The sequence below is a fragment of the Leptidea sinapis genome, chromosome 5 (genome assembly GCF_905404315.1).
Source record: "Leptidea sinapis chromosome 5, ilLepSina1.1, whole genome shotgun sequence".
NCBI classification, from domain to species: domain Eukaryota; kingdom Metazoa; phylum Arthropoda; class Insecta; order Lepidoptera; family Pieridae; genus Leptidea; species Leptidea sinapis.
In genome coordinates this window covers 3724317-3738434 of record NC_066269.1, presented here as the reverse complement: position 1 = coordinate 3738434, position 14118 = coordinate 3724317, and the positions used below count along the sequence as shown (strand labels likewise).

General features: G+C 35.4%; 1 protein-coding gene across 1 annotated transcript; it reads left to right on the top strand.

Moving 5' to 3' along the window:
- The first annotated feature begins 291 nt into the window (after positions 1 to 291).
- On the top strand, positions 292 to 14117 carry LOC126964507 (dual specificity protein kinase Ttk). The gene is made up of 6 exons (XM_050807673.1): positions 292 to 1290; positions 3005 to 3150; positions 3864 to 4024; positions 9635 to 9837; positions 10192 to 10339; positions 11577 to 14117. Exons 1-6 carry the CDS (start codon positions 406 to 408, stop codon positions 11783 to 11785), a joined length of 1752 nt encoding a protein of 583 aa, XP_050663630.1. The 5' UTR covers positions 292 to 405; the 3' UTR covers positions 11786 to 14117.
- Position 14118: the final 1 nt, after the last annotated feature.

Sequence of the window (14118 nt, the reverse complement as noted above, 5' to 3'; positions counted from 1 at the left end):
ATTTAAGTATTTTTAAAATTCATGCATATACCAGTGTTTAAATTTTCTTTGCATATACCCTATTACATAGCACCTTAAATTGGAACATGAATTAGTTTTAAAATGCACCAGCAGAGTGCGTGTGTACTAAGTTCAGTGTTGAAAAAAAATTCATAGAGTTAGCAAACTGTCAACGTCAAACTGTCAAAAGTTTTATAAGATGTGATGGCTGCATGGCTCTGCCTTTGCCTGGCCAAAACAGTAAGAAATTAAAAAAATATATTAGAAGCATTCAAAAAATTTGGTAGCAACGGAAACGGTATATTTGTTTAAAACAAGGCTAAACAAGAGTTTACAATAATTTTAATTGAGTGTGTTAAGTATACCTGTATAAATGTGTTTTGATACATTTTTTTCATTACTACCATGAGTGGTAATACAGAATCAACGGCTAATAGCATAAAGTTTGTGCCAATGCCGATGTCGGCATTGTTGGCAAATTTAGAACTTATCGAGAATCAAGCTGAAAGTCCAGATACCAGTTTTACTGCAGATAACAAAGAGTCACCATTTAGTGATACTGTTGCTAAAAAATGTAATGATGAAGTTAAAACAATTCGGACAAGAACACCACAACTTAAAATTTCTAAGGATATCAAAACTTTTTCTTCTGAAAGAAAAGGTGTAAAAGATTTTAACAAGGAAAACACTGGGGACAATCTTGAATCATATCGGCCATCAAATAAAATGTGTAAAAGTAGTCAAAAATTGTCTATATTCAGGAGCTATACTGATGAAAACTGCAAAGATATAAATGTTCTTGCGCCAAACAACACTAACAATATAATTCCCGAAAACAAATCAAACTCTACAGTCAGAAAACCATCACCCATGGTAGCACCAGTAGCTAAAGCTCCAAATAGCATACAGAAAACTAACGCAACTACACCTAAGATCAAATCAGGCATCCGGAAATTTACTCCTGGCTCTGCAAAACACAGTAATAAGAAAACACCAAAACTATTAGTGTTGCAGAATAGAGAAAAAGTAAGATGTGAATTATTTAGACAGAATCAGGAAAGAGAAGAAGACTCTGCACCATCAGCACCTGCTCCTGCATGTGTGCCTGTTCAAGACACACCTTTAAATTCGAAAGTGCTGCCACCTTCATATGCTGCAACTCCATCATACCCACAGGGAAAGGCTGGGCCAAATAACTCAAAAGTTTTATTCAAAACAACTTCTATCAAAAATAAAAAGTATATGTTTATTAAGAAGTTGGGTGCTGGAGGTTCTAGTGAAGTATATAAGGTAATAAATATAAATAATTTTGTCTTCTATATAATAACAATTTTCTGTGATCAAGTTCCAAGTATGTGAGAATTTGAGGGTAAAAATAAGATAATATATATTACTAGCTGACCCAGCAAATGTTGTATTGATATGGCAATGCACATTTCAAAAGACATATTTTTTGTTTGCCCGATATTATAGTACTTACAAAAGAATACAGTGATAATGTCATACTGCCATACATAAATGTTGTACAACATTACTATATTTACATTATATAGAAATACTAGCTGACCCAGCAAACATTGTATTGACATATACAAGTGGGAGGCTCCTTTGCACAGGATGCCGGCGAGATTATGGGTACCACAATGGCACCTATTTCTGCTGTGAAGCAGTAATGTGTAAGCATTACTGTATTTATGTCTAAAGGGCGCCATAGCTAGTGAATTTACTAGACAAATGAGACTTAATATCTTATATCGCAAGGTGACGAGCACAGTTGTAGTGCCACTCATAGTTTTTGGGGTCATTTTCAAGAATCCTAAGTGGTCACTGCATTGTAATGGGCAGGGCGTATCAATTACCATCCTGCTTGTCTGGTGCTTTATTTTCATAAAATAAAAAAGTAATTAAAAAAAATTTTTGCCATATATAAAATAGATGTGACCTACCAATTACATTGTACTACAAATCGGTTCCGCCGTTTCGGAGGAGTTTGGTACCAAACACCGGGACACAGGAATTTTATATATCAGATAAATGTGTCGGTGATCAAATATAAAAGAGATAAGAACTGCTTGTTGTCAAAGCTTAATCAGGTGACAAGTAGTTCATTTATTAATATTATTCACAGAGATAACCTTTGAGAAAGATTTTCAATCTTCTTCTACACACATGCTTTACACTTCAGTCTTTATGTTAAATTTTGTTTCATTGATTTCTCATACATAAAACTACATGATTATTGTTTGACATGCTACACAATAAAAACAAAATTGCACAATTATAGACTAGTCTCACAGAACTAACAACAACTAGAACAGCTACAGAATATTTGGACGTAATTCCAGAATAACGTTCAAAACCACAATCATGAGTGAAGAACACAAAACCGGTCATTTTGGAATACACACATGTATGGAATACACTAATATTTATTAAACTTTAAACACTATTTATTTCAAATGTGATATTTGTGGCTTGGAACATTTTTCAGGAACTACATCCATTTATGCTGTACCCAATATGAGCTGAGATGTATTTTATAGGAACAACAAATAAATTAATCTTTCCCAAAAATATCAGTGTCATTGTCACCAAGCTCATCAATATTGGAATATAAAATTAAACAAATGTCCTTCCAAGCTGCATTTGTAATGTACTTGTATTAAAACTCCTCTAAAAATTTGTCCCACAAGACTAATCTTTCACGAACCAGTGAGATTAATAGATCCATATCTATGTTCTTAATTAAGTCAGGTAGGATATCCATTCTGCAAAATACAGTTTGAAACTGTGCCGCAGTGACGTCTTCACTCTCCATGTTTAAATGACCAACTAAATTCCTACAAGTTGAGAGAACTACGGCACCGCTTGCAGCTGCCGCTACAGCACAGAGTGATTACACATTATTTTTCTTAGCTCGGGGGGTCCTTGACCTACAACAGTGTGACTATGACATACAAATACATCAACATCAGAGTGAAGCTATGTCTGTCATTGAATGCAGGTATTAGAAGTGGGGACATCATGTGAATATGCTGTGAAATGTGTCTACTTGAACACTGACCAGGAGATGGCTCAGGGCTACATCAATGAGGTGCGGCTTCTTCGTGAACTGCAGAACTCTGATAGAGTCATTAGACTTTTTGATTAGTAAGTTTTATATTATATTTATTTTCTAATAAATCTTTGTACTAAGATTAACACCAATTCTATGGATCATGACTTGTACCACTTAAACAAGGCTTACCACCTGACTGAATAATAGGGGCTTAGGTATGATATTGTTTGACATTGACTTTAAAAGTAAAAATGTTTTCATCGAAAGTTAGAGTCATTTTGAATATGAGTCGGGGTACAGCAGAAACACTTAAATATCAATGCTGTTTTTGTAGAATATTTAATTAATGTGATAACTATGTGGTTTTGATGAAATAACTCCTGTATGGAAGTTTGACTTGAAAAATGAACCCTGATAATTATTGTGAACATTGCATTGGCCAATTCCAGTTGTAGCAACAATGCTCGAAAGGCATGACCAGTGAGAGGCTTCTTTACACAGGAGGCCAGCTATATTATGGGTACCACAACGGCACATTTTTAGCCATAAATCAGTAATGTGTTTCGGTCTAAAGGGCGACGTATTTAGTGATATTACTTGGTAAATGACCGGAGCCTGAGCCAGGAACGACCTGAGAGTTGACCAAGACAGCAAGATTTACGATCCATGCCTCACTCGAACGGTTGGCTCGGTTGGTAAGAGCTCGGACGAAACCCAAGAGGTCGCGGGTTCGTTGATAGATCTTAAATATTATTTACAAATTTAATTTGGATAAAAATGTTTGAGTGTATCGTTATTTTGTCAGCGAGTATGACCGCGCCAACAAGTTCCTGCGGCTGGTGTTGGAGGTGGGCGAGACAGACCTGTCGTCGTTCCTGAGGGTGCGTGGCGCCGGCCTGCCGCCCGCTCTCGTGCTGCACTACTGGGAGGAGATGCTGCTGGCTGTCAACTATATACACGAGCATGGTACTCTTCTTTTTTTATAAATAAATTAAGGGACAAGAGCAGGACGTTCAGCTGATGGTAATTGATATGCAGTGCCACTCAGGATTATTGAAAAACCTAAAAATTCTGAGCGGCATTTGAACTGCGCTTGTCACTTTAAGACATAAGTTGTTAAGTCTCATTTGCCCAGTAATTTCTAAATTTTTACACATTACTGCTTCACGGCAGAAATAGGCGCCGTTGTGGTTCCCATATTCTAGCCGGCATCCGGTGCAAAGGAGCCTCCCACTGTTACTCCTCATCACAATTCCTTCATCCTCCGGAATCTGTCATTTTTATGATATGATTGTTCATTGAGTTTTCTCGTTTTGGCGCCGATACATTGTACAATATTTTAGGTTTAAAGATATTTATTTCTCATTAAAAACATAATATTGTCACTTACATGAGAACATAAAAATATGATGTAATAATTTATCCGCCGTTCTTTAGATGTTCAGTACATACATATTACACATTATAGTACTTATTCTTCTTCACAAAATTTAAGATTACACACTTTTACAGGGCACTGTCACATAACAAACAATTTCAGACATGTGTTTTATAAAAACTTTGAAACAATATAGTCTGATAGCTCAAGTTTAAATGTTTTTAGTGACTTAATCTTTTTGAGAGATGAAGGTAGACTATTAAAAAGTTGTGCGCCCTCGTAAATAAACATACGCTTGCCGTAATTTGTTCTTGTCTTAGGTAGTATCAAGTAGCTGGCTCGTCTCGTGCTGCGTTTAGACGCATGTTTAGTTTGGGTGAGTAAGATTGATGTATGGATGGAATTATGTAGAATTTTTTGTATCAGTATACATGTATGGTATGTGTAAAGTTGTTTTATGTTCATGAGGTTAGTTTGTTTGTATATTTTAGAAGTAGGTGTTAAATAAGCGAAATGAAATAACATTTTTATGAGTCTATTTTCTATTGTTTGCAATTCAGCTAACTTGGTTTTTTGAGCACTGCCCCATATTTCAATTAGATATGTAAGGTGTGATTTAACTAATGAATTATAGATAAGTATTCTAACTTTGCGGGGTATCGAACGAACTATGCCACGAAGTGAACCCAGCAGAGAAGAGAGTTTCTTTTTAACATATTCAATATGGGCGCCCCATGTCAGTTTACTTTCCAATAGTAATCCCAAATATTTCTCAACGTGCTTTTCTGTTAAGGGAACATCATTTACTTTTAAGGGTTTATAGGGAGGTATTGGTTTATAATATAAGAAGTCTTTGTACCATTAATTGTAAGTAGATTTGATTGTAACCAATTGGAAAGAACATTAAGATCCTTTTGCGCATGTTGGGTAATGTCATTGATGGAAGCCCCAAAATGAAAAGACAGGTGTCATCTGCATACAAGGTTGTATGACCATGTAATCCTAAATTAACGATATCATTTATATAAATTGAGAAGAGTAGGGGCCCCAGGATTGATCCCTGTGGTACACCAAAACTAACTGGAAGGGGTTCACTTTTGTAGTCGCCAATTTTTACAATCTGTTGTCGATGACTGAGGTACGATTGGAAAACTTTAAATGCATTGCCGGTTATTCCTATGTTCTGAAGTTTAGTTTCAAGGATTGAATGACTTACTGTGTCAAACGCCTTCTTTAAATCAACAAATATGCCCAACACAATGTTTTTACTGTCAATATTTTGTCTCACTTTTGTCACTAAGTCAACGGTCGCAGCTACAGTATTACTTTTTGGTCTGAAACCGAATTGGCGCTCTGTAATGTATTGTATTGATTCCATATAAGATTCAAGACGGTTGTGCAATATTTTTTCTACTACTTTAGATAGTACTGGGAGCACAGAGATTGGTCTATAGTTGCCGGGATCAGTTTTGGAGCCAGATTTGTGAATGGGACTGACTTTGGCTACCTTAAGTGAGTCTGGGAATCGTCCTTCCTCGAAAACTTTGTTGATGCATTCGGTAAGAACTGGAGCTATAAGGTTTTTTATACATTTTAGGGCCTTAGTACTGATACCATCAATACCAGTGCTGGAATTTGGGTCAAAATTGTCAATTATCCTTGTAATTTCATCTACAGTGGAGGGGCTTATATCTGAGAGTTTTTTTGAGTTATTTGAGGTATCGTTTGGGTGGGCAGTGGTATGATTATTATGGAACTGGGCCGGAATTTGGTTAGCTAATATTGACCCTATAGTAGCAAAATAATTGTTAAACGTATTGCATATTTCATGGACGTCAGAGATTTCCCTTGAATTAATTACTAGTTTTGAGGGAGCACAACTTGATTTTAGTTTGTTGTTGGAAAGGCAATCAATAAGATTCCATGTTTTTTTTGGGTCTTTGATATGGTAAATGAATTTATTGAAGTAGTAGGCATCTTTTGTTTTCTTTATTAGTCTAGCTGTTTTGTCCCTTTCAATTTTAGCCTTACTCTGCAATAATTTATTATTTGGATCTTCCTGAAGTTTTGACCAACATTCATTTCGCTGATTAATCGCACTCAGAATTTCTTTGTTAATCCAGTCTGCTTTAGGTTGATTTAATATTTTAATTTTTGTTTCTTTACTTTTTTCAATCAATGACTTTAGTTTAGATTGCAATTTGTTCAAATTTTCAATGTTTTCACTTTGAAAATTAACCATCTCTTGGTAAAGCTTCTCATAATTTATAGCTTCATATTTAACTCGACTTTTACGTGGTGAGTTATACTTTTTTAAAGTAAGGTGAATTTGCCTATGGTCTGAAAAAGACGAGTCAATCAGGGCAAGGTTGTAGGTATCACGTTGTAAATTTGTGCCTACATGGTCCAATATTGATTTCTTTGTTGAAGTTCCACGGGTATAATGTTCCTGATTTACTTTGTTCAAAAGTTTATAACCTGCTGCATTTAGTAAATTTATATAGTTCTGCTTTTTCTTGCTTTTCTCTAAGAGATCAATATTAAAATCTCCAAAGATTAATGACCTGCTGTATTGATGAAGCTGTGATTCCAAAATGTCCATGAATTCTTGAAAGTTTGTGTCACCTGGATTGTAAATAATTCCCACGTTTAGTGCATACTTTTCTAATTTTACCTAAAGGTAGTTGTTTCCTCCTACATATCGTGTTTCAGTTAGGGTATGTTTTAGGTCATTATGTATATAAGCTGAAACTCCACCTCCCGTTTTGTCTGTCCGTAGGTTATAATAGTGTGTATAGTTAGGAAGGTGAAACTTATTGGCTTGTTCTTCTGTTTTAATCCACGTTTCAGCCAGTAGTATTACATGAGTAGTTTTAGGGATTGATCTTATTATGCAGGCTAGTTCATTGAATTTGTTACAAATACTTCTTGCATTAAGATATAGAAAGTTTAGGCAGGATTTAGTGTTATTCACTTCAGAATAGTTACAAATAATTTGGTAATTAATGGTCTTCGTAATGCATGAGTAGGGTGTCTGTACTAGTTTTTTGGTGCAGTGGAGATGATTTTCGGTATCCCTTTAACATATTTAATAGTAAGGTTATTCTCACCCTCTCCAGTGCGGCGATTAAGCTCGTCTGGCAGGTTATTCAACAGTTTCTGCTGGTTAGGAGAATTATCCGAATTTTGCAATATTAAAATAGAGTGGGGTGATAAAGAGAACCGTATCACTGTTGATTGCATTACACAAAGTAGGTATGGAGCCAAATGCAATTTTTAAAACTCTTGGTAGTAGTAAAATTTTTCTGTAAAATTTCTGATCAATTGATAAATAAAAATTATTTAAGAATATGTGTTTGGATTAATATTTTTACCTACTCAACATCAGTGCCGTGAGGAGCATCCCTTGTCACACATACTGCCATGCAGCTGATATATATTTTGGAAAAACTATTTATTTTTTATAAAAAAGGTTATAATCAAAATTGTTATATTTTTTCTTTTTAAGTTCCTAAGCAATGTTGCACAAAATTTCACTCTTTGAACATCTGTTTACATGCTTTACATTATATTTTTTTATTATTATGTAATTACATTCTAAGTGGGTCAAACATCGGGTTCTTTGTCACCGCCCACCGGCCGAGCAAATTCAAATTCAAATATTTTTACTCAAAATAGGATGTGACATCACTTATTGAAAGTCAAAAAACTACCACCCATCCCAAAATGAAGGTCTGAAAAAATGGCGACGTAAAATTAGCGAAATTGAAAAAAAAAAACAGAAATTTGTTGCTTTTTTGTTTCTAATTAGTTGCTACAAAATTATTTTTTTTGCTCTAACCGATCGCAAAAAATCGGCAATAACGCTAACTTTACAATTAAGATAGCGTGGGAATCACTGAATGTAGACTGATCAATCAAGCAAATAGGGATCAATTTGTCGCTAATTTGTTGCTGAAAGATGCTAAGAAGAAAAAAAATAAAAAAAATAAAAATGTTTTTTTTTTTAATTATGCCAAAATAAATAACGCCAGCTTAACTCTCGAGTTTTCCGTGAAAAAACTATAGTAAAAATTTGTTGCTCCTCATAGTGCAGCTTGTTTTCACAGAGAGAGTCAGCAACAAAATAAAAGCTCCCGGCTTTTATTTTGTTGCTCAAGAGAAGTTGGAGATCGGTTTACATAATAACCGGCCATGCTAGCATAACTCTAGACTTTTCCGCAGAAAAACTATAATGAAAATTCATACTGCAGCTTGCTTTGGCAGAAAGAGTCAGCAACAAAATAAAAACCGGAAGTCAAGAGGAGTTGGAGATCGGTTTACTAAAAACCGGCCACGCTTGCTTAACTAAAGATTTTTCCGTGGAAAAACTATGATGATAATTTGTTGCTTGCTATAGCAGAATGAGTCAGCAACAAAATAAAAACCGAAAGTCAAGAGAAGTTGGAGATCGGTTTACAAAAAAACCGGCCACGTTTGCTTAACCAACGATTTTTCCGCGGAAAAACTATAGTAAAAATTTGTTGCTCCTCATAGTGCACCTTGTTTTAGCAGAGAGAAACAAAAAAGCAACAAATTTCGGTGTTTTTTTTTTCAATTTCGCTAATTTTACGTCGCCATTTTTTCAGACCTCCAAAATGAATGCCTCAGACCTGAGAAGAATGGGCGCAACAAACTCAGCGGGCTTTTTTTTCATCAAATAAATATGTTTACAAAGTAATATTGTACAATTAAACTTATTATTTAATAGTCTGAGGGCGGTCACTCCATTCCCAATTTGTGGTATCATTAAGAAAGTCATTTATGTTATATATTTTAACAATTCTTTTGAATAACGTAATACTTTTGTTTTGAATAGTAATATCGCTTTGCGTTTGCGACGGAATAGTGCGATCGAAATATAGCGATGTCCCGTTTTCGCATTGAGATATGTATCAGCGATGGCCGATTGAATGCAATCCTGATCTAAGTATGCTTTGTTTGTAAATTTTGTGTGTGTACTTAATTAAGTTTTTCTATACTTAATTTTATTCATCATTACGAACCGATCTCGTGTTAGCAATCCGGAAAAATTTTCGTGGCTTTTGGTTTGCGGTTGTATTAATGTGTATTTGTAACGATTTAAATTAATATATGTATATATTTAAAAAAATATATTATTATTAAAATAAGCAGATATGTTTGATCGGTGTTTGCAGGTGTGATCCACGCGGACCTGAAGCCGGCCAACTTCCTGCTGGTGTGCGGGCGACTGAAGCTCATAGACTTCGGCATCGCGTCTGCCATCAGTAGCGACGCCACCAGTGTGGTGCGCGCGCAGGCTGCCGGGACCTACTCCTACATCAGCCCCGAGGCGCTCATGGGCGGGGCCGGCGGCTACTCCAACAGCTCCAACATCAAGGTGCCCGACATCATCATCAGCCGGAACACTTCCACTGCTGGACAAAGATCTCCACGACGATCGGTGCTGTGCTGCCCTCATCCAACGTATTCCGGCGATCTTGACCAGATCTTCGCTCCATCTTTATCCGTGCGAGGCACCTTTGCACAGGATGCCAGCTACATTATGAGCACCACAACATTGCCTTTTTCTGTCGTTAAGCAGTTATCTGTAGGCATTATTGTGTTTCGGTCTGAAGGCGCCGTAGTTAGTGAAATTAAGGTAAGCGGCACTGCAATGTGGCGGCAATGCAGTGCGTATCAATTATCAACGTTTTGTAAAAAATAATAACAGTTTGTAATGTATTCCTGGCAGATATCGTTCAAGTCCGACGTGTGGTCCCTGGGCTGTATCCTGTACAGCATGGTGTACGGCCGCACGCCTTTCGGCCACATCCCCAACCTGGCCAAGCTGGCTGCCATACTCGATCCCAACCACCGCATCGAATACCCACCTGCCAACCGTGAGTCGAGCTTCATTTAACATTTCTTCATTTCATTTCTTAGAATGATAAAAAATATAAATCACTTTAAGGGTAAATATAAAATGGCATTGTTAAAAAAACAACAGGAAGCTGAAAATTTCAATTATTGTGTATGGAAAGAACTTCCCTTAACTAAATATTTTTCATGATTTAACCATAACATTTGCAACTTGTTTCATATTACATTTAAAATGACACATTGACACACACTCACACTCACAAATACACTCATAATTTATACATCATAAACTTTAGATCTGCATTGTAATCGTTATTAGTTTGCCCTCTTTACTATGTATCCCACCTTACACCTTAGGGAGATGGGAATGGCTGAAAACCAGCGCTACATGAAAATATTATTTCAAGCAGCATAAGCTGAGCCTACTCCCTATTGTCTTAATGTATGTTTGTAATAAGCTGATATTGTATACTTAAATTAAGTTCAAGGCAATAAATTTTATTATTATTATTATTTCACAGAAAAACTAGTCTTAAATCCTCTATAGCTCTTTTTAAAACTAAACCTATTTCGAAGTAGTTGTTATTATTCAGGTAAAATGACATTGACTTTTGACGCGACACAACTTTACTTGTAAGCACGACGATCATGTTAACGAAGCATCCTAAAGGTGATTGCCCAAAAATGTATGAATCGCAATTAAATCGAAGGAATTAACAATTATTGTAAATAATTTTTACCTACCTATTTGTGATTTTATATATAATATTTAAGAATGAAATTAATTGTTATCATATATATTATAGGGATTATACAGTATAGGAATTACTAACTATAATGTTGTATTAGATTATCTCAAAATATTTTGCCTACCTTAACTAATTTAATTTTAAGTAGGAAAATTTTAGTTTATCTTGGTTGTTTTGGTTAACCTTCATATAAGTCTCTAAGCATATTTATTCAAGACTATAGATTAGAGATTAACTTAAAAAAATTATATCTTAAACGAATGTTAAATTATAATCTTGATCCCATCTGGGTATATGCCTCCTCCATATTCTTCCAAAACTCCCTATTTTTTTGCTTTTTTCAGCCAGTTATTACCTGCCACTGTTAGAAGGTCATCACTCCAACTCATTTTGGGTCTCTCTTACCCCTCCACCAGGGACCACTTCACTTTTAAAGTCCATCTTGGGTCTGGGACCCTAGCCACGTGTCCTTCCCATTGCCATTTCATTTTTATTATCATGTTGTCAGACCTGCCGACGTCGCTGCTGTCAGCGCTCAAGTGGTGCCTCACGTACAACGCGCGCGCGAGACCTGCCGTCCGCGACTTGCTGGCACTGCGGCACCTCCAGACTGAGCCATGCTCCGCGCAGACCCCGCTGCCGCCGCGGCTTCTCGAGCGACTCAAAGCCCACGTCACTGCGGACGAGTTTGCGATGCTGCAGCAGGCGAGGATATGATGGACTAGTGTGACATTCAGTGCACATACACGGGGACTGGTTGTACCGTTACATGAGCAACATGTCACTCCTGTTTCAAGGGTATGTGTGCTGGTGTAAGTACAAATATACATCGTATGTCTCTCGGTGACGGCCGCAAAACTCGGAATTGCATTACGTTAGGCTGCGCCTTATTTTTATTTGGTGGTCTTGATCACCAAACAAAATTCTACCATGAGACTGACACTCATGGATAAAATATCCACTATCTCAGAGTAATATTTACCCAAATATATATATATAATATACACATATTGAGCTTCCATTGTTCTCAATCAGTACCAATCTTAGATCATATATATATGTCTAGAAAGACTATGACATGAAAACGTCGAAATAAATTGACGTTGACAGTTAACCTATATTTTGATCAATGCACGCAACTTAACACAAAGTGACATACTAATCGTGAATGTAAGACATAGCTTGTCACGCACACTGAAGTAATAATCCTAGCCTGTTTTTATCGGTTGTCTAGCAGCTTGCTCTATCTAGATGTATAAATTATCTAAGATAGGTATTTCTTGCAAATAATTTATTTTTCACTGTCAAATATCCTTTTTTTATCTATTCGTCACTAGCGCACCCAAGTTTGAATATTCCTTTATCCACTGTACATGTATAATAGAGCTATTTGCCCAATAAATTCAATATTGACAGCTAGTTTTAATATCATTGTAAAAATAAATTAATATAAATATACTAAAATACTTCTGAAGTCATTCTACTAATAGGTGACTTCATTTGTTAATAATGACTAAAAGATCTCATATTTCTAATCAACTCTCAATATAAGTGGAAGTGAAAATCGAAAACATACAAAAAATATAAGACAGAGATATCGCGAGTGTGGTACAAATATCTGGTCGTCCGCAAGATTGGCTTATTCGCGATTACCTGTTTCATGGACGTTATTATCAGAAAAATTGATAAGAGTTGCACGGAAATATGACATCCTACAATAAGGATTGGTCTCCGCTGCGCTCCAACTAGATAAAGCAGGCGTAGTCGCTAAGTGCGGCAACTAAAACCACCCCCAAGTGAGCATAGTCGAGCCAGTCTCCGGCCAGCCACATGTTCTGTTAAAAATTGAAACTAAAATGTCCAGTTGCATAGTCAAACTATAAAAATAATACTGCAAGAAATAAGAAAGACACTGGGATCAAATATCATCAGTATTTTGAATTTTATTAATTTCAATGTAAAATAACACGAAGTGTATGTTACAAAATTTGTAAGATGCCATTGAGTGTCAAGATGCCACACTCACAAGTATCTAATTGTTGCCGTCATAAAAAAAACTATTGTTCTTAGGTAGTGTAGTATCTAGTTGGAGCGCTGCAGAGACCAATCCTTAATCTAAGTATGACATCTATTTCAATGGTATTATAGCGAGCTAAATTAGGGTAATTTGGTTACAGCATGTGGAAATCGTTCTTCAAGTACCCAGTACTTGTAATAGGAAAATTATAACATCTGTTTCAAATACCCACTAGCTTTGTTAACTGCTCGAGAAAGTGTTAACAGTTGCATACGAATGTAACATATTATATTTAAAGTATAGGAATTTGGTTGCTTATTGCTCATATTCAATGTTTTACATGCCTACATTCATGAGTTTGTAATACAACTTAACTTTGAACTAAAATAACATTAAATTAAATTATTATAATTTTAGCTAATTATATCATTGTTTTCTGTATACTACAAATATATCTTAATTTACAAATTGTGTGTATTGGCGACATAGGTTATAGATACTGAGGAAGTTTAAGCGTTCTTCCACTTGGTTTACTACACTATTTAATGGTTTTAAGTGTTTTAAAATCATATTTGGTTTTTTGCTGTGTTGAATTTAGTCCTGGTGTTTATTTTTTGAGTTTGTTTCTGAATTATAACTACCGTAATTGCTACCCACGTAGCTTCGATCAAGATGTGTGCTCGTCTATATTTTCAATTGAAGCACACTTTAAACAAAACACAAAAATATACATCAGCACACATCTCAATAAATTTAATTTAAGGTTTTTTTGTTTTAATATTACCGTAATATACACATTCGTGTTATGATCACAATGAATAAAAATTAGATAAAGGAACCGAAACTTCGATGGTAGGTGTAAATATACTCCTTATTTATATAAATATTTTGTAAATTAACATTAGCTAACATGTGGATGCAATATACAAAAAAAAATATACCTAATTTGGTTTATATGAACTGGACTATATTTAAATTCATCAACATTGTATATAACATTGTGAATAAATATATAAATAATAATACTATAAAT